This window comes from Denticeps clupeoides, chromosome 20, assembly GCF_900700375.1.
Source record: "Denticeps clupeoides chromosome 20, fDenClu1.1, whole genome shotgun sequence".
Taxonomy (NCBI): Eukaryota; Metazoa; Chordata; class Actinopteri; order Clupeiformes; family Denticipitidae; genus Denticeps; species Denticeps clupeoides.
The window spans coordinates 10,936,865-10,964,549 of record NC_041726.1 but is presented as its reverse complement, the minus strand read 5'-3'; the positions used below and the strand labels follow the sequence as shown (position 1 = coordinate 10,964,549).

At 44.9% G+C, this 27,685-nt stretch overlaps 6 protein-coding genes across 30 annotated transcripts in view; 3 read left to right on the top strand and 3 right to left on the bottom strand.

Annotated features, from left to right (window-relative positions):
* Positions 1–104: 104 nt before the first annotated feature.
* msto1 (misato mitochondrial distribution and morphology regulator 1) lies at positions 105–5,427 on the top strand. Its single transcript, XM_028963265.1, has 14 exons — positions 105–344; positions 748–877; positions 1,147–1,216; positions 1,624–1,699; positions 1,861–1,918; positions 2,012–2,162; positions 2,251–2,365; positions 2,535–2,669; positions 2,818–2,970; positions 3,058–3,189; positions 3,298–3,482; positions 3,659–3,763; positions 4,290–4,402; positions 4,503–5,427. Exons 1-14 carry the CDS (start codon positions 261–263, stop codon positions 4,757–4,759), a joined length of 1,764 nt encoding a protein of 587 aa, XP_028819098.1. The 5' UTR covers positions 105–260; the 3' UTR covers positions 4,760–5,427.
* A 405-nt stretch (positions 5,428–5,832) lies between these two features.
* On the top strand, positions 5,833–8,908 carry ntaq1 (N-terminal glutamine amidase 1). Its single transcript, XM_028963270.1, has 6 exons — positions 5,833–6,834; positions 6,922–7,021; positions 7,092–7,142; positions 7,212–7,360; positions 8,348–8,472; positions 8,764–8,908. Exons 1-6 carry the CDS (start codon positions 6,782–6,784, stop codon positions 8,865–8,867), a joined length of 582 nt encoding a protein of 193 aa, XP_028819103.1. The 5' UTR covers positions 5,833–6,781; the 3' UTR covers positions 8,868–8,908.
* Positions 8,909–9,099: 191 nt separating this feature from the next.
* Positions 9,100–11,324, bottom strand: psma2b (proteasome 20S subunit alpha 2b). Its single transcript, XM_028963269.1, has 8 exons — positions 11,181–11,324; positions 10,714–10,790; positions 10,485–10,617; positions 10,292–10,414; positions 10,113–10,194; positions 9,688–9,761; positions 9,548–9,605; positions 9,100–9,419 (listed from the first exon to the last, which is right to left on the bottom strand). The coding sequence occupies exons 1-8, from the start codon at positions 11,219–11,221 to the stop codon at positions 9,303–9,305; spliced, it is 705 nt and encodes a 234-aa protein (XP_028819102.1). The 5' UTR covers positions 11,222–11,324; the 3' UTR covers positions 9,100–9,302.
* Positions 11,325–11,469: 145 nt separating this feature from the next.
* zgc:91910 (Zinc finger protein 706-like) lies at positions 11,470–13,838 on the top strand. Of its 3 annotated transcripts, none has more exons than XM_028963271.1 (4): positions 11,470–11,553; positions 12,669–12,810; positions 13,076–13,199; positions 13,272–13,838. In XM_028963271.1, the coding sequence occupies exons 2-3, from the start codon at positions 12,676–12,678 to the stop codon at positions 13,169–13,171; spliced, it is 231 nt and encodes a 76-aa protein (XP_028819104.1). In that variant the 5' UTR covers positions 11,470–11,553; positions 12,669–12,675; the 3' UTR covers positions 13,172–13,199; positions 13,272–13,838. The 3 variants fall into 3 exon arrangements, with proteins under 3 accessions (XP_028819104.1, XP_028819105.1, XP_028819106.1); XM_028963272.1 differs by having other exon boundaries at positions 11,477–11,634; XM_028963273.1 differs by lacking the exon at positions 11,470–11,553 and adding an exon at positions 12,260–12,323.
* Positions 13,839–13,964: 126 nt separating this feature from the next.
* bmp8a (bone morphogenetic protein 8a) lies at positions 13,965–19,894 on the bottom strand. The gene is made up of 7 exons (XM_028963636.1): positions 18,641–19,894; positions 15,625–15,820; positions 15,393–15,541; positions 14,991–15,182; positions 14,820–14,899; positions 14,397–14,507; positions 13,965–14,299 (listed from the first exon to the last, which is right to left on the bottom strand). Exons 1-7 carry the CDS (start codon positions 19,071–19,073, stop codon positions 14,150–14,152), a joined length of 1,311 nt encoding a protein of 436 aa, XP_028819469.1. The 5' UTR covers positions 19,074–19,894; the 3' UTR covers positions 13,965–14,149.
* Positions 19,895–21,536: 1,642 nt separating this feature from the next.
* macf1a (microtubule actin crosslinking factor 1a) overlaps positions 21,537–27,685 on the bottom strand; it is a 131,809-nt gene continuing 125,660 nt past the window's right edge. For 15 of the 23 annotated variants that reach the window (XM_028963287.1, XM_028963289.1, XM_028963290.1 and 12 more), the window contains 6 exons: positions 27,276–27,393; positions 26,911–26,973; positions 24,924–25,135; positions 23,881–23,985; positions 23,566–23,674; positions 21,537–22,806 (listed from right to left, as the gene is read on the bottom strand). In XM_028963287.1, the coding sequence (XP_028819120.1) occupies positions 22,565–22,806; positions 23,566–23,674; positions 23,881–23,985; positions 24,924–25,135; positions 26,911–26,973; positions 27,276–27,393 (849 nt within the window). In that variant the 3' untranslated portion in view covers positions 21,537–22,564. The remainder of the gene's footprint in view (positions 22,807–23,565; positions 23,675–23,880; positions 23,986–24,923; positions 25,136–26,910; positions 26,974–27,275; positions 27,394–27,685) is intronic. The other 8 variants (XM_028963297.1, XM_028963300.1, XM_028963294.1 and 5 more) reach the window with 2 other exon arrangements.

Sequence of the window (27,685 nt, the reverse complement as noted above, 5' to 3'; positions counted from 1 at the left end):
CGTTTGGCGCGGTGAAACCGAACTGCACTCAGATTGACATTTCCAGTGTCCAATCAGAGTCCGGGGATGTTTAAAGTAACCAATCACAGAGTTGCGGAGGCCGGTTTATCATGCCACTCAGTCGCTGTTACAGTGACACGGCTAGAAGCGCTATGTCATGTAGCTAGCGTGTTTACAATTAGGCAAAATTTCCAAAATGTTGTTGCTTTCATTTGTAAAATTTAATATACCGTAGTTAGCGTTTAAACAGGCGTGCTGCCATGAGCGGTGTGTGTAGAGAAGTGGTTACGCTACAGCTCGGACACTACTCCAACTTTGTGGGAACTCATTGGTGGAATTTGCAGGTAAGTCGTGAGTTTTTTTTTTTTTGTAGTTATCTATAGTTAAGGCTCACGCTTGTGTAGCTGTTAACGTCACAGGTATTGTCATTTGGAAATTGTGACAGTCTGAATAACCTGCTCTCACTCGCCTATGAACCAGGATCAAATCTCACTAACTAACATCGTGTCCCTGAACTGGATAAGGGCGCCTGATAAATGCAATAAATATGAATGTACATTTACATAATTTCTTAGACAATCTTGTCCAGAGCGCCTTAGGGACACAATGGTGTTACGTTCATCATTCTTCTGGTTCATAGGCTGGTTCCTCCACCGACCCTTCGGGACCACATCTTCTGCCCCATGTAACTACACTCTATATTACGTTTTTATGGATGATACCTTACGTGTCTGAGCCCTCCTTTAGGATGCATCTCTCTGCTATGAGCCGGATTCGCCCCCAGGAGACCTGCAAAGCGATGTCCTGTTCAGAGAGGGGGTCACTCTGGGCGGACAGGTCACATACACCCCGCGCCTCATCGCCATGGACCTCAAAGGTTCGACCACACACTCGTGATTTACACTCATGGACTGGCCCGTGGCTCAGTGTAGTCCACTGCTCACTCAGGGTGAAATGGGTTAAATGCAGAGGACAAATTTCACTGTGTTCTGTACTGCTGTGTATCACAAGTGACAATCACTTCAATCACTATTTTATTTATTATTTAGTCTGGCTTCTATGCCAGACATGACATTTGATTTTGTTTTTTTCAAATTGTATAGAAATATACAGCCAAGCATGCAATTTCTGAATGACGTGTTACAGGCAGCCTCCACACACTGAGGCAGGACGGCAGCCTGTATGAATCTGGAAAAGACAGCGGTGCCCTAACGTGGTACGTGTGGACTCCTTCTGTTAATATTGCCGCTACAGTTCATGTAGCTGGTGGCTGGAGAGGAATTTGTATAAATTGCCTATATTTTATTCCCAATAGAAAACAGAAAATAACATTGAGACATATTTTTTAATTTATGAAAATAGCCACGGATCAAAAGCTGCAAATGTTCTTTTTTTTATATTTAAATATTAAGTGGTTCTAATATTTAACAGCTGAGGGAGCATTTTTCAGCAAAAAAGTGCATTTGTTTATTCAATCAAGCCTCTCTAGAGGCCAAATGCAGACATGGAACTATTAACATCTGTTATCCTGAAATACAAATTGCAGAAATTTGTGAAATTCATAGTGTTGTTTCAGTTAAATGCTAATGCATTTACTTTATAATGATTATAATTGATCATCAGGCAGGGCCAGGTGATGATGCATCAACACAGTCCACCAGCAAAGAATACTTTCCTGCAGGATCTGGAAAAGTTGGACGTGAGTGTTACTGAAATTGTGCTGGCCATGTCCAGCTGTTTTGCTACAGTTTAATATCTTTTGTCTGTGTTTCTGTGCATATTGTGCATCATTAACACTGTTTATGTGCTGGTTGTCAGTCTAGTGGTGTGCTTTGACTGCTTTGTTGTATATGTACCCAGAATGGAGAGATCTTGGCAGAAGCAGATTTCACCAGTCCTCCCGTGCCCCAGTCTTCAGGTAAAATGTTTTTGGCTTAATGTTTGAGCGGCTGTAGGTGTAGACTACATGGAGTATGAAAAAAGCCAAATGTGGCTTGTTGAACCCATGTAGATGCTGTTACCATGGAGACCGTGAACAGAAGCCTGGAGCGTGCACAGAAGATGTACAAGTTGGAGGGCAGTGTGCGGGTGTGGTCTGACTTTCTGCGGCTCCACCTCCACCCCAGGACCATTTCTGTCATCAACCAGTACAACCATGATGGGTGCGTCTACATGTGGCCCTTATTTGACAAGTATCCCAAAATGTCAAAATTATTATTATATTGTGCATATTTTATCCTTCATGCGTAGGGAGTCACACCGTCTGGAGGCTTTCAGCCAGGGTGAAGCATTGTGTCAGGGCTCAGTGGTGGAGGAGCTGGAGGACCGACTGCACTTCTTTGTTGAGGAGTGTGATTACCTGCAGGTACGTAGCTAGCTGACTGTAGAAACATAACTTTATTATTATAAATTGATATGAGATTGGAGAGATGATTTTTCTACTGTGGGCCAAAAAAAAAATCTCACCCGTCACTGTACCCGCACATCGCATAATATACAGTAACACAACAACTATAAACTACTTCCTTTTCTAGGGATTCCAGGTCTTCTGTGATCTCACTGATGGTTTCTCTGGCTTGGGGTCGAGGGTCACAGAGCTGCTACGAGATTCCTATGGTGGACGCGGCATCCTTACCTGGGGTTTGGCACCAATCAATCATCCAGATTCTGTGAGTCTTGAATATATTGATCGTATGTAAATTGGTTTATGCTTTAAAATAAACTAATTGATTAATTTATCTGACATCCTTCTTATTTTCCCATCTGCTGCCAGATATAATGTACTGAAATTTGTTGTTTTTGTTAATATTGTCCCAGACTTCTGTCAAGGAGGTGTATCGTTTACTGAATCATGCTCTGGGAACTGTCCAAATGGCCAACCACAGCTCCTTCTTCTGCCCCTTGACCCTGAGGGGTGGCCTGGGTCTGCGACCCACCTCCCCAGTCAGCTTCAACCACGTCAACTATGATGCGAGTCTACTACACAGCTACCTTTTTACAGAAGCTGGTTCTGATGCTTCGTTACTGACTGAGCACTTCTTTTCTTTCCTCCTGCAGTCGACTCTATGGTACCACAGCAGTGCTCTGCTGGCTTTAGCGCTGGACACAATGACCGTGTCCTACAGACTGAGGAGCCACAGCACCCCCATGTGGCAGCTGGCTGATGCGCTCACTGTTTCTGGCAGGAAGGTAAGAATGTTTGTTAGAAAGACTTGATGGAACATTAGTATCTTACTGAAAACAAGTCACTTAAAATATAGTATGATTTGAGAAAAGTAATGCCAGTTTGTTTTTCAGGTGGTTGCTGCTTACGGTGCCATTCCATTTCCCATGATGCACGGCAGCTGTCTGCCTGACGCTCTTAATGTTTACGCTGATGCTTTGCCATGGAAACCTCTTTCCGCCTGCCCTGAGCTGGATGGCGGGCGTTGTTTTGGCCAGTCGGTGACCTTCCGAGGATTTGAGGGCCAGAACTTGGTCAGGTGAGGATATTATCTTATTCTGAAATAATCGCTGCTCACCAAAGGTGATGGGTTAAAAGCAGAGGTCTCATTTTGTTGTGTGCACAGTGTGCTGCAATGTTTCAAATAAAACAAACTTTTTATTGTTTGCATGAATTAATTTTGGAATCTTCTGCCTCTGTCATGTTTGACTCCAGTCCACCAATCCCAGGAAGTCCGCCCCCTACATCCCTGCACAGTCTACAGAGTGGAGAGGAAGTCCTGGCTGCTTACATCAGCTCTCACTACCCATCGAGCCCGATGTGAGAAACCCCCCTAACACACGCTTTCCCAGAACTTGTTTAAAATATATCAGGGCCACATTTAGCACAGTATCAGTCAAAAGTTTGGACACGCCTACTCATTTATGGGTACATTTATAGAACAAAACGAAGACACAGGATTATGAAATAACACGTGAGGTTATGTAATAAACAAAAATAGCAAACAAAGCCAAAAGTTGAACATTGAACAACAGTCCTGAACGCTTATGCTGAACTTTATCATTCACTCATTCAATGATCCTTAATGAGCATCTCATGTGGCTTTTGATGATTAGAATAGTGAACAAATCATGTCATGAATGTAAAAAGAGGCGACTCTGGAACAACAGATTCATCAAACTTCAATTTCTCCTGCTCTAACAAATACCAAATATATTTGGATTCATCAAAATGGTTTCATCATAGTCTCCATAACTGCAAAAGGGAAGGAGCAACTATAGAAACCTGGATTATGTCCCACATTCAAATACTTTTTTTTTTTTTTTTTTCCCCCCCACTTTTTAAGGGCACTGCAGCTAGTTTCTGGCCCGAGTAAGCTGACTCCACCCTTTCCACAAATCTTCAGCCAATCACTGGGTTCCCAGGGCTTTCTTCAGAGCCAGTATCCACCCCTTGGCTGTGAGTTAACATTTGTGCTACATTTAATAGAAGCTGCGAGGGGGGTGTAGACTAGAATTAATATAAAAGGTGTTTTTTTTTTTTTGTTTTTTTTTAACAGCGACTCCTGCAGTCTCCAGTCTTCCCGTGCTGACGTCTCTACAGTCCAGCACAGCACTGGGCCCGTGGCTGGCAGGAACACAGAAGATGGCCAGCGCCCTGGATCCCCGCAGAGTCGCCCCCAGCTTTCTGTCCAACGGCCTTGAAATCAGCGACCTGCAGGAAGCCATGGAGCAGTTGAAATCCCTGGCTTTCTGTTACCGTGACGACAGCAGTGGGATCCTCCGCTCCTCCTCTGATGAAGATGATGATGACTGAATTCTGTCCTGACAACACCTGCTTGCTTATAGAAAAACCTGCTGTCATTGGACACCGCTGGTGAACTCATTACAGGTCAGAGAGTTACAGAGGAGACTGTTCTGGAAAGTTTGTAAGTTGAGTGTTTATAGATAAAATGTATTAGGCTTTTTCTCTGTCTATATAGCATGAAGATGTGTTTTTAGACTGAAGTGTTAAAAGTACTGTAAAAATACAGCGACTAAGAGGAAAGTAATAGAAGTACTATTTGGAATTATTGTTCATACAGAGGGTAAAATAATTGTACAAATGATAACTATTGTATGTCTGGCATTGCTGCACAAACTAACTTCTGTGCTATATTATGCTAGTTTTTCCATGTAATCCGCTGCTTAAATTTGTTTCATCAAATATTTTAAATTTATATGCTAATTTGATTTCCACAATCACGAGAGACGCAAAAATGGATGCTGATGAGGTGAAACTGAGGTTAACTACCCCGACTGACCGATCACGTGGCTAATTTAAACCCACCCTCACACATCTGTCCGTCTCAAGCAAGAGTTTAAAAAAACGTCCGTCTGAGAAGCTAAAGAAAGCTATTTTTTTTTTGTTTTCTCTTTAGTTAATATTCTCATTTCTTTAATATTCAAATTTCTTTTAATAATTAAAAAAATAATTAAATTCTTGGTATGGCTGCAGTATCTTAGTCTCAGTATGCTATACAAGCAATAGGTGGGCAGACAAGTGACTAGTTAAAAGCAGGGATGGATTACTGAACACCCAGGCCCAAAGTCTCAACAACTCCGATACTTTGCACACAGACGCTACTGAAAATATAGGCTTATACTGCTCTGAAGTTTAATGAAAGAAGTCTACGTTCCCTTTAATATTTTGTAAGTAGTGGGTGTTTCCACCATTTGCCGTAATGACAGCTTGACAGCAATGTCTCATGCTCCTCACCAGCCTCATGATGTTGTTCTGAGGCAATGTGTTCCGCTCTTCCACAAGTGCTTCCACAGTTCTGCCAGGTCACGTAGGGGTGGGGTACGATCATTCAGTCTCTGCTGCAACTGGTCCCAGACGTGCTCTATGGGGTTCAGGTCAGGGGACATTGATGGCCATACCATATGAGGCACTCCAGCTTCCTGAAGTCGAGCTGTGACAATTCTGCCACGATGTGGTGGAGCATTATCATCCATGAACAGAAAGTTGGGGGGGTCACAACATTTCCGGACACGGTCGTGCAGTCTGAGGCACCATCCACAAAGCAACTTTTCTCTAAAACAGGGACATTTCTGGCCTTGCGTTTTAGGGGACCCAGACTGGTTTGGTGGGCTCTTCCTCGATCTGGTTGACATTTCCCATCACAATGACCTGTCCTGTGGATTGGTGGGAGAAAAAAGGGCACCTCGTCCGCTCAACGGTAAATGTACGGGCAAGAGGCAGTGCGACTTACGCACAGACAGAAAAAGAAGAGATGGGAGCGTCTGTTTCAAATGTGCCAAATTCACAGTCTGTGACACTTCCATCCGTGATCCGCAAATCGATATGAAGATGACAGCAGCAGCAGCGTTTTCATCTTGAACCCAGGGCCGGGGTGGACTTTATTGTACAGAAACTGCAATTGTGATGCTTTCCCTTACACCAAATCATACTGCACAATTTATGGGTCGCAAAATGGGTCAAAACAATAAAAAGAACTGACAGTTTATAGTCATTTGATGAAACTTTATCGACAGTCAGCATTTAAAACTGCCTTTAAACCCAGTCGATACTCACATTCACATGAGACTGTGACGTCACGCTGGTTGGGGGTCCGAGCCTGTAATACTGCGTCAGTAATAAAGTGGAAGACGAGTCAGGCGAAGTGTTACACAGCACAGCCGACTGAAAAGCCGTAAGGTGAAAATCCGCGAACCGGAACTGAAAAGCCGAGGCGTGTTTCCCAGACGGAACCAAAATAATGTGACGCGCCGCGCTGTTTCTGGTCTTCCAGCGAGTCGGACGTGTAGACTGAACAGATTTAAATATGTTTAATGTATGAAAATGATAACCCCTCCGAGAGAAGAGTGCATTTACACCAGCTGTTACTGGTGAGGAGGAACTTTAACATCTTACAAAAAAACAACATTGAAAACGCTCCAGTGTCGCGATCGGAGTAACGCGCTTTTGTGTTTCAGCGAAGAAAACGTGTGGAAGCTGTGCGAGTATGTCCAGGAGCAGAGGACGTGTCCGACCGAGGAGGTTTACGCGGTCTTCGTATCCAACGAAAGAAAAACGGTCCGTTTCCGTCGCTCTCCTTCGTCCGGACAGTTCGCATTTTTTATTGGTCATTTATTGATTTTTCTAGATTCCTGTCTGGAAGCAGAAGTCGGGGCGCGGCTCTGAACCCGTGGTCTGGGTAGGAATCGTTCGTTCATTCGTCAGCTTCGCCGATGCTCGAATGACTGGTCTCGTTCCCTCCCCGCAGGATTACCACGTCGTTCTCCTCCACGTGGACCAGAAGGGAGAAGGTTCGGTTTACGACCTGGACACGGTCCTCCCTTTCCCCTGTCCACTCAGCACATACTCACGGGAGGCCTTCAGGCCGGACCAGGGTCTCCCGAAGGCCTTCTGGAGGTGAACCTGCTGTAATAACAACATCAGCAACATTTATTTCTTATATAGCACAAAATCACATACAGTATGTCTCAATGGGCTTTGATAGGCCCTACAGTTGACACCCCCCACACTTGACCCTTCTGTACACATGGAAAAACTCCACAGAAAAAAAACTCTAGGAGAGAGAAAAAAAGAAAGGAGGAATCCTTGGGAAGGAGTGATACAGAGAGGGACCCCCTTCCAGGGTAGAGTGAGCCTGCAAATGGTGTCAGTGCAGGGTTTGGGATGATTTGTACAATATAATAATAAGTCCTACAATTGAAGAGGTGGAGAAGTCCAGGATGTAGTCAGTGTCATGGTCTAGATTACGTGTCCATAATGATGTTACTGGTCCATTTGAAGATCCCTGGAGCTGTAGTTGTAATGGTGGTGGTGGCTGTGGTGACCCTCTGGTTTGTTTCATGTTTTGTCCTTGTAAAGCAGTTGTCAGGAACCAGGATTTATCTGCTGGTCTCTTCACTGGGGTCTGGCAGTAGTCTGTGTGCTTGATTCAGTGTCTCGGAGAGAACAAACAGAAGCAGCGGCAGACGGTGTCATTGTACGACCGATACTGAAATATGTGGTTATAGTGGTATATTGGTGCTACAGTGGCCCGGTACCCTAACTAGGACAGCCTAATGAAGGTTTATTACACTGTGGGGCAGTGGTGGACTTGCGGTTAATCAGAAGGTTGTGGGTTCGAATCCCGATCCCGAAGCACCACTGCTCACCAAGGGTGACGGTTAAAAGCAGAGGACATGTTTCATTGTGTTCCGCAGTGTCTCACAATGACGATCACGTCACCTTCACATCTGGTTTTACTCGCACCTTTTTGGGCGTCAGCGTGCGTAAATTATTCTGAGATTAGTGCCACTTTACTTTTATTTGTTGTGACATCTCTTGTCCTTCCTTGTACAAAATGTGAATGAACAAAAACATTTTGAAGGCACAAATTCATGGTTTCAGGAAGTTGCGAGTTATTCCTGCTGAAATGTACCTGAACACGTTTGCGTCTGATCGATCACATATGAAGGATGCCGGTGGCGAGTGGCGTATGCCGCCACCCCCGTACCCATGCATAGAAACATCAGGTACGTGCCTCCCTTTTTTTTCTATAATGATGAGATGTACTTGTTTTTTTACGGTCTGGCAGGGGCGTATTGTAGTATACATCTTATATATGTAGATTATTATATTAAATATCATACTTAATTCAGGGGCAACTAAAAAAGCAACAATATAATAGATGTCGGTTTCGATCAGCGGTTTGGACGTATGCTGGAGTTCATATTGCGCCCTTGTGGGCAAGAGATTCTTTTGGCATTATAGCAGAATTGGGAACAAAAGTAAAATTGTCATTTTTGTTTTTTTATTTTGTGCAGAAACCAAAATGAACCTTGATGACTTCATCAGTATGGACACCCAGGTGGGCTGTGGAAAAGTTTACAGTCTGTCCGAGTTCGTACAGCATTTTGGAGGAAAATAACTTGTTTTATGATTAAAAATGTCATTTGATGATCACGTCCACATGGAGTTACGTGGATTTTGTCATCACTGACAGTTTTGTGCAAGCGGCTTGGAAAGTGTTGTTCACAAATATAATTACCGAGATGCTGCTCTCTGAATGGCGAAGCAGAACAACCAAAACACTCTTTACTGCCATTACTGTGCATCAAAGTAGGAGGGGAGGAAAAAAAAAACACTTTTAACAAAAATAGTTAAGAAAACATTGTGGATTTTATTCGACCTGGTGAAATATGCAGCAAGCCAACTATATTTTACGAACAAAATTAACAAAACCATTGTTTGTTTCTTCTATATGAAGAGTGTAGGAACCTGAATACAAAATGGTGCTGCAGTAGTCATAAGTTACTGTGAGAAACCGATATGGAATCCTGACTGGAATGATGGTGACGATGCCTTAGGCGATGGCTGCCAAGTAATCTTTAACCTCGGTGGGGGTGAGTCTTCTGAAACCCGCTTCATTACAGATGCCCACTTCAATGTTGTCTTCAGTCATCTGACCTTCAAAGCTTTCCTGAAAGGATGTGCACAAAATGTGCCATTTTGGTGCAAGTGTGTTTAATTACATTTTGATGGATTGTGAACTTATTTACCACGTAAGCAGTGTAAGTATTTTTAATTTAAAGCTTAACTTTAAATTACCTTCAAAGTCAGGATTGCTGTGTGAATGGCATCTTCAAGCTCCAGGTCCTCGTTGTATCTGTACAAAACGAGAAGGATGAGTGACTAATTGGATTTGTATTAAATAAATAAAACATCAGACTCTCGCTTTCCAGTCGTACCGCTTTTCAAGAAACGTTTTTCCATTCACGTAGTTCTTGCCCATGGCTGTGGCTTTCCAGGCGAAGTACGCGCCCTGTGTGAACAGAACATGCATATAGAACTTAATATAGGTTGTCTGCTGGCTTGAACAGGTTCATTATAAGACCAGTGTGATTTTAGGACTGCAGGCTTCGTTGTATGTGGAGAACACCTTTTAACCAAATATTTTTGCAGAGGACAAGGTCAACATCAGTTTCCTGTTCATGGATAACTTCAGTTAAGTTTTCAATTAAAAATGATTTAATGTAATGTGTAAGGTTTACTTCTTAAACGTGAATTATTCTTAAGACAGACCTCGCTAGACCTTGCTTTTTAAAAATAGTTTTCGATATTTGAAGAATCATAAGCAATAAAAGGAAATCTAAACTCATGTGATGGTCCTTACCGATGGGTCAGACTGAAATAAATATGGTCGATCTTCATCCCAACCAGCAATGAGTAAAGAGACCCCAAACGGCCGCACCCCTCTACAGAACGAGACGCAACGTTCAGCATCACAGTTCACACGTCAACATTTTCACTCGTGTTTCGGTTTCCTACAAGAAACATGTTTGCCGTCATCACCCTGACTGCGTGTATTCCTGCATGACGGAAGCCACCCTCTGGACTAGCTGGCCAGTTGGAATGGGCTCGTGGTAGACCAGAAAGTACTGCTGGGCCAGCTTCCGGGCCCTCCTCACCAGCACCCTGTTAATAATGATTTCAAAAGCAATTAGTACACACACACAAAAAAACTATTTCTAAAATAATAATTTACCTGTAATCGGGTCCCATTCCACTGTAGACCATGCCGATGTGTTTGGTTATTGGCTCAACCTTGTGCACGCTCTGCTCATCGTACAGTATGGACTTTTGTTTCTTCTCTGTCGCCAACACGACTCCATTTGAGGCTTGAATTGAACACAAGTGAACAGGTCAGCTGGGTCAATATGACACTTGAACCAGTTTTTTTTTTTAAATGAAATTAAAGATTCTGCTGAACCTGCCTTTGATGCCGACGGATGGCGCCCCGGCCGCAACGGCGGCGAGCGCGTATTCAATCTGCACCAGTTTCCCCGAGGGGCTGCACAGGGGCACAAGACACAAGGCGCTTTTAATACAACAATACACGTCGTTTTCTACAGAACGATCTCATTCGGATCGTGTTGAACTCCAGAAGCGCGTAATCCGAACCCAAACTGGGCGTTTGGCCTGTTCGGATACGATAAATCTTCGGCCGTCCACAACGCACGTCACTAAATTACCCACTACGCACCAAGACAACAATAGTTTGTGATAAAAACCTATAAAACCCCGATCAGCACAAGGGAGAGTTAGCCGAGAGCGGTTAGCGCAGCGTGACACCGCATCTCTGCAGCGCAACGATCTCAGGTTACAAACAGCGAGAATCGAAGAGACATTCAAGCATCATAAAGTGTCTGTATTCTCTGAAGAAAAAAGCTCATGGACTCACCTGAAAGTAGTGAGGGAGAAACTATATCCTCGATCTGCCATGTTCGGTTTCACATTGACATGCAACGCAGCAATTAAATCTACTTCCGGGTCGGGTTCACGTTTCGAAATAGAATAAAAGTCTTCAGCCAACAAAATAGAAATTGTCAAATGTTAGCATAAAAATGTTCCCACGCACACTCAAACGTTAACATACGATCGCGCTGAAGTGTCATTTACATTACAGCGCATTATAACGTTTTCCACGGAAGGTCGGCAGACTTTTGATTTAAAGCATGGCCGCTACCGGAAGTGGGCGCCGCGCAGGGAGAAGTGTCGGGGTGGCGGAGAAGCGGGGAGCTGCGGTCGCGTCTTCACCGAGTTGAGGCTTCCAGGTGCCGTTTACCGAACGCCCGCGACGCGCTGTCGATAAGCCGGCCGGAGCGGGTCTGCGCGTCACGTTAGTTACCAAACTGGTAATTAAAATAGTTGGAGGAGCGAGGAGGCGGGGTGGCATCAGGCCTTGGTCGTTGTTAATTGTTTTGGCCGGTTTAGCTGGCTTCAGCTCTCTCATAGATAAAACTTGCACGTTTGTATGTTTTACTATATGTAAATGCGTGTCCTTGGCGTGGAAGTTTAGCTTGCGGGCCTCTTTGGGGCCATGCCTACTTTAAAAGTGACTGCAGAGCTGCGCTTAAAGCGCGTTATCTGGACGTCGATATTCTAATAAGATGGGATTCCGTCCAAATGAAAGTGCAGCGGCTGCCAGTGGCGTTGCAAGCTGCTTTCTGATTGGTTGATTCATCTCGTGCGTTGAGATGTAAAGGTCTGGAAGTCGAACCCAGGAAGATGGGCGTGTTTATATAGTCGCGGTTCAGTCAGTGGGTAGAGGTGTCGTGACATGAAACTTTGTGAGATTATTTAACATTAATACGAGTTCCCCTGGCCTGTCTGTGGTCCTGCAGGGGCTAGAAATGGCAGTAAAGAGTGTTTTGGTTGTTCTGCTTCGCCATTCAGAGAGCAGCACCTCAGACGGTTGGATCTGGAATTTGGCCCCTTATGACGTCATGAGGGGAAAGGTTACCTCCCGTTTCTCATGCTTTGTCCACCCCTCCCCTAAAAAGGAACTTCTATAGGCCCCTCTCCTCCTCATTAGCATTTAAAGGTACAGACACAGAAATGGCGAGTAGTGGAGAAATCTCATTAGATATTTCAGTGGATAAGTCAAAAAGAGTCTTCAGATAAATTATTAGGGGACACTAAGACTGATGTTAATGCAAATAAAAAAATCATAAAAACAAACCTTTAAAGTCAGGCTTTTCTCTTTATAGTGTCATATTTCTGCAGATTGTTTCATATTTTTTAACCAGTTGTGCTTTTATTGTACTTTAACCATACTAGTTAAGTTATCTTCTCTTGTAAATGTTTTTATTGGATGTTTGGTGTCTGTTACCATCATCATAGTCATCATAGACTATCTTTTTAAATATAATTTTTTTCCTGTCCAAAGTTCGATCATGGCTCGCGGACAGCAGAAAATTCAGTCCCAGCAAAAAAATGCCAAAAAGGCTGCAGAGAAGAAGAAGCAGCAGGGAGCAGACCAGAAGACGGCCGCTAAAGCTGCACTTGTCCACACCTGTCCTGTCTGCAGGGTCAGTTTCTTCTCTTCATTCCTGCTCCTAACACGTTTCATTTTACAGCCTCCCTTTAACTGCTGTGGTGCGATTGGTGATTAGTTAAAATTTTTGAACTGAGGAGGACCATAACCATGGGAACAGCAGACCATGTCTTAAATCAACTGTATTAATGAAAGGATTGTTTTTTCTATTTTAAAGTGAGAGGAAAATTGAGCATTTTATGTCTGCAATATTTTTTTAGATTATATTTGCTTTATTTATATATTTCTGTATCACACAGACCCAAATGCCAGACCCCAAAACATTCAAGCAGCACTTTGAGAGCAAGCACCCCAAGTCTCCAATGCCAGCGGAGCTGGCGGATGTTCAGGCCTAAAGTAGAAACATCAGGACTTCTGACTGAGGTAGAAACATTCTGGACATACATTAATGTAACATACTTACTGAATAATTCGATTTTCGAATGTGTCCTGCAGATGACGACGTGATGCGATGGAGCTGATGGACCGACAACTCTGGCACCTCTGTTGGGGTGAATACCTATGTGTGAAATGGACTCCGCAAATGAACTAAAGCACACCAGCACCCCTTTTGTACTTTTGTGTATTGCTTCAGTTCAGACCCATTATTAGTTTACGCTGGGCACAGATTCTTTTAAAATTTTTAATTTTTTTGCATTCCACATTATTAATTATGATAGGAGCTATTAAATAAATTTTTCGCAAACTCCCCGTATGAAGACTGACCGTACACTTTTGTTCTTTGCATATGCAGATATGTTTGGTAAAGGCCCGTGGAGCCCAGAACCATCACCAAATGTGATAAGTAGTTTGTACTATGGGGTCCAATGTGGTTCTTTGTCTATAATAAAATTGACTACTCAACAGTAGTATGTGTTGCGAGATTCACCGCTTGTAACGATTTTAAGAAAAACCCAGATTATCGTTACAGTACGAACATTATCTCTCATTTATGGATCTTTGAGTATTAACTGTGCACCATTGATTGGTTTAATAAAAGAATGTGATATTGGCAAGAAAAGAGGATTGCATTTTGGTGATTTTTAAAAAAAATAATTATAATTCTTGCACTATTTTTTAAATGAAATGTTCTCTACCACCTTTAGCCTGATGATTCCCAGTGTGGATTTTATCAATGACAGAACATTCTAAATTCAGGTAGCCATTTTTATTGAAAATAAGTAGCTTTCACACATATCTGTTTAGTTTATTCAAAGGTGATTAAGGTTGTCTGATAAAAAAACAGTCTGTGATGGGAAGCAGGACAGGATTATATGGTGTATTAAATACTCGGAGGGATTAGAAGTTGTGTATCCGTGACTGCTGAAGGTGGGTCACAGGCACCCGCAGTTCTTGACCACCATGTTCCGGTGCTTCTTCAGTATGACATTGTTCTTGTCGTCGTAAAACAGGACGGAGATGGGACTCAGCTTGGTGGGCGCACAGCATGCTTTGGGAACCTCGTCGGGTTTCAGTAGGTGGACCTGCCAGCAGGAGAGGAGTGGTTAGCTGGGCTCAGGACACGAACACGTGGCTAAACTGATGCTAGAGGGAGAAAGAGAGAGAGACAGAGACGCTGACCACAAGCTGGATCACGGCGTGGTTGGTTGCATTCATACATTCTGCCAAGGGGTAGTCACATGCTCCGTCACAGTAATAAGCAGAGTAACCGGGAGGAGCCAGCACCCAGTCCTGAAGGAGAAACCACAAAAACGCTCAAAAGTTCTTACACGGTTATGAATTTAATAATCGAGCATTAGTTAACTCACTCATTATTCATATCCACCTAAGTCCATATCAGGACAGGGACCCACACCTATGGCCAACGCAGAGATGTTTATCCACCTATAGTCTACGTGGCTTTTGGCAGTGGGAGGAAAGCGAAGAACCTGGAGGAACTGAGGGGAACATGCAAACTCTGCACACACAACCTTGGACCTTTGAGACTACCCCAGTGTGGCCCTTAGTTTTACTTCAAAGGTTACAAAGTGTGTGATAACTCACCTTCCAGCCAAGGTCTCTGAAGCTAACATAAAGCTCGTGCCTCCTACATGCCTGAAGTTCATTGATGGGAGTGATTTTATCTGGTCAAAGGTCAAGAGAAGGGAATTATCAACCCTATTCGCTGTACATGGGATCCTACTAGGGCGGTTTTCTTTTTCATGTCCCACTCACCGGATATTCCGGGATGGTTGGGATGAGGCAAATCATACTTCGGCTTCTTCCTGCGGTTATGGTAGCGTCTGACAGCGCGAGGCGGACGGCATGGAACCTGACTGGCTCGAAAGAACGTCACCATGAAGGGTTGTTTGGAACGGGGCCCGCGACGTCCAACCAGACCCACCCATCCAGCCGACAGTGTTCGATCTGGAAGAAAGAAAGAAATTCGTAACAGGGCCAGGCCCCATTCCCATCTTCCCCTGCGACCCAAGCAAAGATTCCATGTTCCGAACGAGTCTAACATTTAGATTTTAGATTTTTATATCAGGTGAGGCCTAATAAAAATGAGAATTATTGGGTTGAAGCTTGAGAAATCCTCATGCGTCTGAAGCAAAATTGTCCTTTGTTGAAGCTCACCCTCCTCCGTCTCCACGTAGAGGCGGATGCCCATGTTGCTGCGTGGATGGAGCAGCCAGTGGTTGCTGGCAGTCGTCACATCGAAAGCCAGCCAGCCCTCCTGGCCTGCAGGAACAGACTGCATGTCCAGCAGCACCAGCTCAGGCTCTCTGTCAAGACAAAGAGAAGAACATGTTCCACAGGTGGAGACCACGTGGAGCTGCAGACGCCAAGACGTCGGCGTGGAGAGAACCTGTTTCTGTTCTCAGGTTGGATCTCGTAGACGGAGATGTGCAGGGTGCGGTTCCCCCGCTGGCCAGGGCTGGTCAGGGTTTTGTAGATGCGGAACTCTGCGGCTGTGACCGTCTCCCCTTGGGGGAGGGGGGTGAGGTCGAACCTAAACTCCTTCCAGTACGGCCTCGGCTGCAGCAGGTCCTTCTCATGTTCCACTGCAGGAGATCGAGAACACAGAGAACATTTCAACAAGTAACCAGCATAAAATGAAGGATGAAGTGGTGAACTGAAATTAAACTACTCTGCATCTACACCCCCACACTGTGGTGTACACTTGTTTTGTATTTTTACCTTCATGGCTTTTTTTTACACTACTGTCGTGATCAAAAACCGCTTCATGAGATGCTGATTAACATGTGTGAATGATAAGAAATTGCTCTGCATAAACCTTCCGGGCTGTTATAAAATGCCCCTGGTGTCCAACTGGAGAGAAGACAAGAGTGGGAAATGCTGCCATCACAGCAAAAGCGCCATAATTTGGAGACGCAAATATTCAACGTTTTGCTTTGTTTACTATATAGACTCGTGTTATTTCATGGTCCTGGGTCTTCAGTTTCATTCTGTAATGAAAAAAAAATTCAAGCACCATAAATGAGAAGGTGTGTTTAAGTGAAAGTGAAGTGATTGTCACACGTGATACACAGCAGCACACAGTGCACACAGTGTAATTTGTCCTCTGCATTTAACCCATCACCCTGAGTGAGCAGTGGGCGGCCATGACAGGTGCCCGGGGAGCAGTGTGTGGGGACGGTGCTTTGCTCAGTGGCACCTCAGTGGTATAATTGGCGGATCGGGATTCAAACCAGCAACCTTCTGATTACGGGGCCGCTTCCTTAACCGCTAGGCCACCACTGACCCTGCAGGTAGTAGGGTGGTAGTAACCTAGTGTGTAAGACACTCGCCTATGACCCAGAACACCACGGAGTCAGAGGTTCGAACCCCACTTACTACCATTGTGTCCCTGAGCAAGACACTTAACCCTGAGTGTCTCCTGAGGGGGACTGTCCCTGTAACTACTGATTGTAAGTCGCTCTGGATAAGGATGTCTGGTAAATGCTGTAAATGTAAATGTAGTGTAGTGGCATTATGAAAATTAGACAAATTGCAAATTGTTAAGAGGTCACCAATTTAATATTAATGTACTGGTATTTTCTCTCTAACAAGTCATACAAATACACAGTTTCATCGAAAATATTGTCAGGATTTGAGATAAGCTTCAACTGACACATTTATTTATTTTTTTTTTACTTCTTAAACTTTTCAAAGCACAAAATAAAGAAAAAACAGAAAAGAAATGCAATTATAAAAGTTAATGTTTCTTGAACATTAACACAGTCATTAACATTTTGTGACCTTGGACATGTTTCAAAAAATTCTGAATAAAAAAAATATATATATTTCAGAAAAGCATTCAGAAGGCAAACTGTTATTGGAGAACAGGAAACGCATTTATTATTATTCGATTCGAGGGCCGAAAGCATGAAGAAGTTTTCTAGGCCTCCACATGCTGGGCTAAAAAAAAAAAAAATAAAAATAAAAAAGCCTCCAAAGAAGCAAGAAAGGGGAGGACAGCTCGACACAGAACCGAGAGCCGGGTGCGCTCGTGTCCCCTGTGGACCAGACTAACACCCACGGGTCCGGCCCGAAGCGCCCGGTAATTAGAGACGCTGCCGAACTGCGGCACCACTAATTACAGTCCGCCCGGGTATTTTTAGAGAGCCGTCCGGCATTATTTTCATCTGGAGCTGCTGCTGCTTGCTGCGGCGGGGCCTGTAATTCTGCACAGCTGCGGGTCCCGGGCCCACCGCCGCATGGACGTCGCCTCTGATTGGACGCCATCGTGTTCAAACCCGTGAAACGCGGAGCCAGCAGGCTACAACTCGCTCTGGAGCTTCCTCACATCTCAATTACTGTGTTTGTGAGACGCGCCGAGTCCAGAATGTTCCCTCTAGACATAAATATTTACACCAAAATAAATATCACAGAACATTGAAGCCACACGTGGTGAATCTTAATGGCGATCGTGATGGAAAGGTGTCAACGTGCTGGAGTCTTGGTCTGATGCCTTATTCTCCATAATTCAGCACCGTTGTCCTGGAGAAGAGGCTACCAGGGGATGAAGGTCCTGCCTTCATGTGGATGTCACTTTGTCACACACACGCCTACCTAAACATGGCTGCTGACCAAGTGACAGTAGCCATGTGCCCTCAGTGCCGCGTTTGCTTAAAAAAAAAAAAAAAAGATGGTTCAGGAACCAGACTGGAACCCGGGTCTCCAAATTAGTCAGATATGAATTCAATCAAACATCTGCGGGACGTGCTGGACAATCAGATCCAGTCTGTGGAGGCACCACGTGGTTGGTAGCAGATATGGGTTGTGACAGTATCAGGAGGTCCTCCTGAATATTTAGCAACTTGTTCTGATGTTATGGCTATTTGCCATTTGTAGTGTAAAAATATTTGATTTTTCTATGTCATATTATGTTAAGGTTGTAATTAAAAATTCCCACGACCTGGAAAGGAACGAGTGGAACAGGATGTTTAATTAACTTAAGATAAGAATCAGGACCGGAAAAAAGTCTTTAAAGTGGGATGAACTCTGTGACTGGTCTGCTACAGGGAGCGAGGAGTTGAGTATGAAGGTTGTAGTAGCCGAGTGTGTAAGACACCGACAGGTTCGAACCCCACTTACTACCATCGTGTCCCTGAGCGAGACACTGAACCCTGAGTGTCTCCAGGGGGGGACCGTCCCTGTCACTACGGACTATAACAGACTTTTTTTAATTGACTGTACCATTTCAGCCTAATTTAAATATATTTAAGCAATTAAACAGTACTCCCCCACTGCCGTGATTTAAATCTTTAATATAATAATGACGAATATTAAAAGGAAATTAATGAACCTTAAACAATAAACCTGTTCATTTGAAACGTTTACATGAGTTCCAGCAGTGAAGTGACTTGTGATGAACTCACCCACGTTGACGAAGCTCATGACCGTGTCGGCCTCGCTCACCACCGTCCCCAGCGGCGGCGTGTGCGTGCTCAGGGTGGGCAGCGCGGCGTAGCCCACCCCGTCCGCGATGAAGCCCTCCTCCTCCTCCCCAGACATGGCATGATACAGGTCCAGCATGAACAGCGGCGCCGAGGACGGAGGTCTGAGGGGGGGGTGGGGCCAGGGTCGCCCGGGGAGACCCAGGATGGACAGGATCTCCCGCTGCATCTCCTTCTTCTCCCGGCCGCTCAGCCGCCGAAAGCTGGAGTGGACCACGCCCTCCGCCTGGCCCCAGACACACAGGAGCACGCAGAGAGGCAGGAGGACCACCGGGGGGTACAGATGACCCCTGGCCGGGCGGCGGCTGCTGCCCCGACTCTCCTCAGAGTCACTGTTACAGGTGTCTTCTGCCATCTTCAACAACCTGATATCGCTGTCTTTACAAAAAAAATATATGTATGTATAAAATGATATATATATAAAAAAAAAACCCTGATGACCTCTGACCTAAATATCCTCCTGAGGGTGGAAAGGGGTCTGTTCTAATGCTTAGAACATAAAAATGCACTCTCGTCTCATTACAGTCTCCGTTGCTTCATGCAGCATGGATTCCGAAGAAAACCTCACATCTCAACATCCTCAGATCCAACTTCTCGTTTTGAAGTACAAAGATTTAAGAAGATTTAAAAAAAAAAAAAACGAAAGATCCGGCAGCTTGTAGCGTGATCGCATGAAAAATGTGTTCCAGATTAGAAAAAAATATATTTTAAATAATAATCCAATCCAGAATACAGAATACCAACACACAAAATGTTCTGATCCGGCTCTTTATACTTTAAACGGCCAGAATTATTTCCTACTTGATCTTGATCCTTACAAACCATTCAGGAAAAAGAAAGGCCTCTGATGTTAATTCCACGAGAAGATCGGCGGAGTCCTGAGCTTCTGGTGTCCACTTCTGCTCTCTTCGCTCTGCAGGATGCTCCCTTGGTGGAGGGCGTGTCCCAGACTGAAGCTCCCCCCAGCTCTGCTGCCTCACGCACGGCCCCTTTCATCCGCGTCATTTCGTTTTAGGTGAAGTGGACGTGAAGAAACCCACCCGTCTTCATCTAAGCGCTTGCACGTTATAAAACTGGTTATAAATGAAGGTGAAATGCGTGGCAGCCCTGGAATAATTCGCAGAACATAAATCTTCCTCGACATTTAGCTTGCGGCGGAGTCCACAGTCACATCCATCTTCACCTCCCTTCTTTTTACAGGAAACATAAAAAAAAAAACATGGGCTGGAACACAACTTATGACTTCAAAGTTCCACTGGTCACGTGGTCAGGAACCCAAACGAAACATGGAATTAATTTTTTTTCTACAGGTGTGGAGGCGTGACGTGGAATTAAAGTGTGTGTGTGTGTGTGTTTGGGGATTTGAGGGATGGTTTTGTCTGGGACGTGACCATGAGACGGTGGTCGCTCGGCCCCAGTTGCCCACCGCCTGGTCCATGCTGGGAAAGGGTGTGAGCGGCTTTAAACACACACAGCTGTGCACAGCTGCACCCGCCACCCGCCACCCATCCCTAAACCCCATCCGGCCGAAATATAAATACACACAAACCCAAACACAAACAAGGCCGCCGAAGAAGTACGTGAACTTGTTGATGACGTGGCGAACTATAAAGCGTTTGGGACGCAGCCATCGTCTCACTGAATCGTGCCCCACCACCTAAAATGGGGTGTGGCCTTATCTGCAGAGGCGGTAAAGTGGGACCCACCCACTCCTAATTACGAAGCAATTTCCTGTTGTCTTGGGGCGGGGTTTGGCCGTAGGCTGCAGGATTTTATCTTCCGTTTAAATAATGGTGTTTAAATGTCCATGCTTAAATCCGCCAGCCTATGGATGGTTCTGCAATTTCCATAATATCTTTTTTTTCAAAATTAAAGTTTAGAAGTGAAATTTAACACTGAATATGATTTTTACAGCTTCTGATTTTTTTTTGTTCTGGGATTTTTCTTTGAAAATATAGTGGCCGTGGTTTATTTCATCGAGGGCACCAACTCAAAGTCTTAATCTTAAAAAAAAAAAAAAAAAAAAAAAAAAAAAAAGTGTTATTAATGTATCTGTGTGTGTTTGATGGATAACAACTTATTTTATAAAGGAAATAAGAGACAAGCATTTTTTTACTGCAAGCATTATTTTAATACAAAAGGAAAACAAAAAAGGTGTAATAATCTTAATTTTTCTTTTCAAACCCCCATTTGTCTTCTACGTCACAATGACAGTAACATGGAATCTGAAGGTGGATCCGTCTCAGAGCCACCTTATCACCCCTCCCCACCCCTCTGTAGAGACAATAAATAAATAAAAATCACCTTAAGATATCACTTTCATCAGGTGCTCATAAACTTCCCCTCTCATTACGAGAAATGCAGGAACATGTTTGTCAGAGACAAAGACAATTCGAAGAGCCTATCGAAGGGGGAGGCAGTGGTTACAATGGGGAGGGTCACCATTGGCCCCGCCCATTCTCCTCAGAGCACCCCCTTCATTAATAAATGTAGATACATGTGTGTCTACATGAAGAAAAAGCCACTTTTGAACTTTTAAACATCTAGGATTTAAAGTCATTGGCAAAAAAAGGCCACCACAGGGAATCTGTTGGCTTCCTGGTCAATGAGGCCAAAAAAACAAAACAAAAAAAGAAATCAGAAACAAAACAATAATAATAAATCATACTTCAAACATTATTTGAATGACTGAATAATAGCCATTATCCAAACGGCGATATGATATTACACTGAAAATAAATACACATTTCATTTAAGCTAAAGGGGGGACAAAGCAAATACAATAAGGATTATAAATTAACCAGAAACAAAAACGACAGACAGACATTCACAAGTTTTTTTTTTTTCTTCTTTTTTTGCATGACCTCAGATTTGTGTAACTTGTTCTGAAAGAGGAGTTAAAAACAGAGATGCTCTCGGGCTCGCTGTGATGACGAGGGAAGGAGGAAGCTGGCCTTCCTGTGTGTTAGCTGGTCTCATCTGGTTAGAGGACGCTTTGCACGCTATGAATTTTAGAGGAACATTGTTATTCAGTGATCTTGATCAGTGAATCGACCACACACACACACACACACACACACACACACACACACACACACACACACACACACACACACACACACACACAAAACATCTGTGCACAGTCCACTGGACAATCAGCAGACCCTCATCATTTTCCTCAGTTGCAACAACGATCTGATGGCCACTAGTAGCATTCGTTGTAGGTCGAGGTAAACCACGGTCTCCTCCCACGGTCTGAAGTCCACGCCCATCCGGGTTGGAGCTACAGAGGTGCCTCTCCAACGGTGTGTCCCAGAATCCCCAAAAAACTGGGTGGGCATTGCATATTGATGTTGGTGAGACGGGAAAAAAAAAATCTAAATGAAAACACCCTTTTCCACCCTTTCTGGTTTCCACGGCGTTCTGTGTTACACACTGCGGTGTGTGTGTGTGTGTGTGTGTGTGCATTTTTGCATCGTGGGTCACTACATCAGCATAACAAAGTAACGGTTTAAGGAGGTTAAGTAAGTAACAGACGTAAGGCAGCATTCGTTATCGGGGGGACGGCGGTGGGTCAGCAGGGTCCTCCTGTCCTCTGGTCGGTTGGGGGTGGTGGTGGTGTGGGGAGCGTGGACTGGAGGTCACACGGGGTTTGGTTAGGAGTCTGCTGTAAGTGCCTGTGCTGGTCATGTCTCGCGCCCGAACTCCAGCCGGTCCCGCTGGTGACCATGGGGTTGTGCTGGGTGTCGATGGGTGGAGATGAAGGCAAAAAGTCGGGCGTGGTCAGCGGCTGCAGCTCATCGCTGAGGTCTACGGTGTGCGTGAGTCCATTTCTGCTGTTGTGGTTTAGGGTTTCTTCCCCGCAGGCGTTTTGGGGCTCGGCCCCTTTTTGGAGATGGTGGGGATCTTGGAGGGCTTGGCGCCGGGCCGGCGGGGGGTGTCGGACGTGTCGGAGCAGGCAGAGCGCGTCTCCATCAGCTCCGAGGTGTCGGAGGCGTCGCTGCCCCGTCGGCTGCTGGCTCGACTCCCTGCGCGGCTACCAGCTCTACTGGCCGGCCCACTGGCAGAGGTCGGAGTTCGCTTAGAGTCTGCAGAAAATAGGGAGACAGAGTATGAAATAAAACTCATGAAAGCACTCTGGGTCTACCATGAGATTAACCAGAAATACTTCAAGTCAAATGTAGTTTTCGATATTTTATAGTCTATAGTAACACATTATTTATTTAGCCGCAAAGGTTCATATCATTAGTTTTTGGGACACTTTTTGGAAAGAAACGTACAAAAAGTATGTGAAAGGATGCAGTGAAGCAGCTGAGATAAACACAAGGGGTGGTGCTTCTGACAAAACTCACACATAAACCTCCATGTCCATTTCATCACTATTACAGTGTATATTAGACCTTTACATCACTTACATCTTTTTGTAATGTTTGCTTGTAATAAAATATTGAAAGAGATATGAATCGCTTATTAATTTATTGTATTTTTTATAATCCAAGTTAGGCCCAAACCTCTGGCCTGTAAGTGTAGTTTTGGTATTTTTAACTGTATAAGTCGTGTCTTAATGAACTACAACGAACTGTTTGAAGTTACTGTTGCCGTTATAGTGAAGGCGACCTTATTTTAAATAAAAGCAGCAGTAAAGGACTACCAACTGATAGGGTGGTAGTAGCCTAGTGGGTAACACACTCGCCTGTGAACCAGAAGACCCAAATCCCGCTTACTACCATTGTGTCCCTGAGCAAGACACTTAACCCTGAGTGTCTCCAGGGGGGGACTGTCCCTGTAACTACTGATTGTAAGTTGCTCTGGATAAGGCTGTCTGATAAATGATGTAAATGCGTGACCTGATCGTGTCTTTGTGGCAGCAGTTGGGGTGGCGCCTCCATTCTCCCCCGTTAGAGACCCCCGGCTGGAGTGGAAGGTGGGCCGCCTCAGCTTGGACGAAGAGGCTCCCTGCGGAGTTGGAAAATGCATCTCTGTTAAAATTCAGACTCTGTTATGACTGTTTATGTGTGTGTGTGTGTGTGTGTGTGTGTGTGCATGGGGGTACATGGTGTTATATGTGTGTTTGCTGGTTAAAGTGCATGTGACGAAAGGCTGTTAGGGTGTTAGAGCATTTAAAACACTTTTTTTTTGTTTTCGGGGTGGCAGCGCGTTACCTCTTGCCCAGGACTGCAGCCGTGGTCTGGGCACTTGGTTGGAGTTGGAGTTTTACTGTGCGCCAGCCAAGGCTTGGCATAGCCGCGAGAGTGAGTGTGGGACGACTGGGAAACGTGCAGTGGGGATGGAAATAAAGCAGAGGGGTGGAAAGGAGGAGGTGTAGTGGAAAATGAGGAGTGAACACACGGCCGGACAGGGGGGGTGGGGGGGTGGACAGGAAGCGGGTGGGGGCAGCGTGTGTTTGCGCAGGTAAGTGGTGAGTGAAACCACAGGATGGAATGGAAGACAGCGGTGAATTTTCAAAGCCAGGGTGGGGACAGGAAAGACAAACAGAAGAAGGAATAAAAATCCCACAGAATGACACCGTGATTCTGACACGTAAACACACAAAAATGAATAACAATGAATCACTGAACACCCACATAAATGACAAACATGGCACCGACATGTAATGCACGTGATGCGTGTGATGCAGAAGATTGTACCTATCGTCATTTACACATGAACATGGAGCCGAGGTTTGAAAATATTACACCTCATGCTGTTGTTCCTGTGTGAGGGTAGAATCCCACAATACTTCAATGAGCAGGAAAAGTGGGCTGTGTGGGTTTTAAATAAAAATGATGTATGCCACTTAACCTTAAATTGCTTCTGATTTTAATGTAAAACTACATTTATGGTATTTTCAATCTGTTTGTCATATTCAGGATAATGAAGCTTTAGCTAAATATGATTCATAATTTACTCCTAAGCTTCAATTTTACATCAGCTGATTTAGTTTAATTTCTGTTAAATTTTGCTTTGAAATGCTGTGTAGGAAAGAACTGACTATGCGGAGAAAAATGAATTTCAGAAAAAGCTTGTGTTTTTTTCCCAGATATGTTAAGAGTTGAAGTATTTAATGCTGTATATCAGGGTTGTAAAGATAAGATAAGATGATCCTATATTAATCCCACAAGTGGGAAATTTACCAAAAAAAAAAAAAAGTCCAATATTCCCATTATTATTATAATCATCATAATGAGCTGGAGAGGAGACTCACCCTGGCGGAGGCGGTGGGCGTGGCTGGTGCAGAGGGCAGGGAGGCGGCGCTGTGTGCACTGTGGGACGCTGATGAGGAAGATCGAGTCGGGGATGCGGTACGTGACGAAGGCTTGGAGCGCCGACCTCGGGACCGGAACGCCGCCAGACCCTGGGAAGCCCCTTCCGGAAGGATGAATTTCTCCCGCAGCTCCAGATTGGTGCGACCCCGCGCTGTGGAGGGAGGAGGTGAAAACCAACGTCAGTAACTGTACGTGAGGGGGAGAGAGCCAGCAGTTCCCCCCCTGTGAGGGCGGAGTCGGTGGGCGTTGGCACACAGTCAGGCAAATCAGCATAGTGTGTTTTTCTGCTGCTGGTCAATGCGTGAAGGGAAGAGGGTGCAGAGGTTAAAGGTGAGTGGAGGTCTAGCTTACTTTCCTCTTAGTGGAAACATTCGTTCATCTTTGTGCTAGGCAATTGGAAGGGTTCTGTTTCAAACTGGCTTCTCTAAAGAACAGGTGGGGCGGAGTCAACCCTGTATACCTGGGGGGGGGCATGCCTGGTTATGCGTCAGGGCACACAGAGCTGCAGCACCCCAGACGCCCATACAAGCATTTCTCAGGCCCAACACACAACACTCAGCCCAGAGAAGCCGGCCACAGGCGGGGGGAGGGTGGGTGGAGGGGGCAGTGCAGTGTAGCCGTGGTCAGCTAGCTGTCCGTATAACCAAGGGCACCCCCCTCTCTGTTGCCCCTAGCAACAGCAGGCCAGTCAATAATCGGTAGGGGGCACCGTGTAATTTCATCCTGCACCAGTCATATGGAGCCTGTAATAAGTTCCCCGAGTGCAATCATGTTTAAGAGCCACTTCAAGCATTATCAAAAACCCAGGGTGCCACACCCAAGTCTTGGAAGATTTCTTTGATTTTATCCTTTTTTTTTCGTGGAAGAGGGATGATTTACTCCTTCAATATCCATCTGGTGGCCACATGAAGAAAAGAACCCAAGACCAGGGCTGGCCCACCCCTGTTTAAATGGGAAAGCATGACGTTGCCTAGCACATAGACCATCACCTTACACCCACCCCCCCACACACACACATAAAAAACATTTCAGCAGTGAGGATGGATCCAGAGCTGGATGGATTTTTAGAGAGAATGGAGGAGGAAGAGGAGAAGGACAGAGGCGTGATGTCCAACAGTTAAAGAGATTATGAGAGGAGGAGGAACAGAAGGTGTAGGTACCTCTGCAGCAGAAATAGCCAGGAGTGACTGTCACTGAGAGACAACAGAGACAACATGAAGTAGGTCACGAACACACACACACACACACACACACGCGCACACACACACACACGCACGCACGCACGCACGCACGCACGCACGCACACACGCACGCACACACACACACACACACACACACACACACACACACACACAGAGGTTGTTTTTATATCTTTGTCAAGGCCTATGGTAATAACTAGCATGTAGTGTGTTATAATTGAGAAACTACTTCTATGTAACAAGAATAAATCACCACACTTACCAAAAGATTGTAAATTTACAATAATAATTAAATAAATTATAATAAACTGATAGGACAATATTTTTCCTAAAGGGTTCAAGCAAAAAGTTAATGTCTTCTTAAAATTCAGTCCTTTCCAAGATATAAATACACACTCACACACACAACTTGGCAATTCTAATCCCCAACAGTTGCAGATATACAATAACCAGCGTCTGTTACGTCTTTAGAAAAACACACAGCAGTGAGCTGGGGTGATTATGATTTTAACTGTGAGGAAGGCCCTCTGCAGGAGTGGCCCTCAGGGGAGTGAGACTGGCACACAGGCTGGTGAAAAGGAACGGGGCGAACTCACACCATTAGTGAAAGCATGGCAAAGCAGGAGACGAAACAAGAAGGTGCAAGAGAGAACAAGGAGGAAACAAAGCGAAACATGTGAATGTGAAAAAATAAACCAATGAAGAGAAAGAGAGAGGAAGACCCAACCTATACGAGATGATATGGAGCTGCTGGAGTCGGAACGAAGGATTTTAAGTCCTGGATGTTGCACTGGGGAGAGAGAGAGAGAGATAGGGGCAGGGAAGAAAGGGAGGCAGGGAGAGAACTAAGGAACATGCACCATGCACTACTCATCAACAGGTGGAGAGAGAGAAGAACAGATATGATGGGAACGAGAGACGGGCCATGGATATAATGCAAAACCAAACATATCCAGGGAGTGGAAGAGAGATGAAGAGACGAATCACACATCAAATGGAATGGGGGAAAAAAAGCGAGAATAACAGGGAGACAGATTCCAGGGGTCTGTAGTAGTAGTGTGTGTTCACCGAAGGTGTGCATGTGCCACTCACCTCGACATGGGTCGTTCTTGACCAGGAACTCATCCAGAGCCATCCAGCCCCCTCCGACCCGGACCATGACTGTACTGCGGAGGATGCGCACCAGACGCAGCTGCTGCGAGTCCCCAAACTGACCAAACAGAGCAACAAAAACGTGTCACGCTGATATAAACGAGATGTTCTCGTCATGTCACAATTTCCCACCAAATCACGAATCCATGCTGTAACCCACATGCAATGAAGGGCACTGCTTCCAAACTTGCACAAAGCACAGTAAGGGATTAAAGAAGTCCTCAGGAATTACGTCAACATTACATGTCACATTCGGATGATTGTGTGAGGAAGAAGCATTCATGAGAGCAGCCAATCAGGCTACTCCCATTTTCAACATCCTTTCGTGTTCTCGGTGACAGAAATAATTA

Excerpts from the sequence above, each read along its gene's own strand:
- msto1 (XM_028963265.1), top strand. The coding sequence starts at position 261 with ATGAGCGGTGTGTGTAGAGAAGTGGTTACGCTACAGCTCGGACACTAC. Across the intron at positions 345-747 it reads CTCATTGGTGGAATTTGCAG|GATGCATCTCTCTGCTATGA; the intron begins GTAAGTCGTGAG and ends GCCCTCCTTTAG. Across the intron at positions 3,764-4,289 it reads CACTACCCATCGAGCCCGAT|GGCACTGCAGCTAGTTTCTG; the intron begins GTGAGAAACCCC and ends CCACTTTTTAAG.
- ntaq1 (XM_028963270.1), top strand. The coding sequence starts at position 6,782 with ATGAAAATGATAACCCCTCCGAGAGAAGAGTGCATTTACACCAGCTGT. Across the intron at positions 7,143-7,211 it reads GCTCTGAACCCGTGGTCTGG|GATTACCACGTCGTTCTCCT; the intron begins GTAGGAATCGTT and ends CCCTCCCCGCAG. Across the intron at positions 7,361-8,347 it reads CTCCCGAAGGCCTTCTGGAG|GAAGTTGCGAGTTATTCCTG; the intron begins GTGAACCTGCTG and ends TCATGGTTTCAG.
- psma2b (XM_028963269.1), bottom strand. The coding sequence starts at position 11,221 with ATGGCAGATCGAGGATATAGTTTCTCCCTCACTACTTTCAG. Across the intron at positions 10,415-10,484 it reads GGAATGGGACCCGATTACAG|GGTGCTGGTGAGGAGGGCCC; the intron begins GTAAATTATTAT and ends CATTATTAACAG. Across the intron at positions 9,762-10,112 it reads TATTTCAGTCTGACCCATCG|GGCGCGTACTTCGCCTGGAA; the intron begins GTAAGGACCATC and ends CTGTTCACACAG.
- zgc:91910 (XM_028963271.1), top strand. The coding sequence starts at position 12,676 with ATGGCTCGCGGACAGCAGAAAATTCAGTCCCAGCAAAAAAATGCCAAA. Across the intron at positions 12,811-13,075 it reads ACACCTGTCCTGTCTGCAGG|ACCCAAATGCCAGACCCCAA; the intron begins GTCAGTTTCTTC and ends TGTATCACACAG.
- bmp8a (XM_028963636.1), bottom strand. The coding sequence starts at position 19,073 with ATGGCAGAAGACACCTGTAACAGTGACTCTGAGGAGAGTCGGGGCAGC. Across the intron at positions 15,183-15,392 it reads CTACGTGGAGACGGAGGAGG|ATCGAACACTGTCGGCTGGA; the intron begins GTGAGCTTCAAC and ends TCTTTCTTCCAG. Across the intron at positions 14,900-14,990 it reads CAACCATCCCGGAATATCCG|ATAAAATCACTCCCATCAAT; the intron begins GTGAGTGGGACA and ends ACCTTTGACCAG.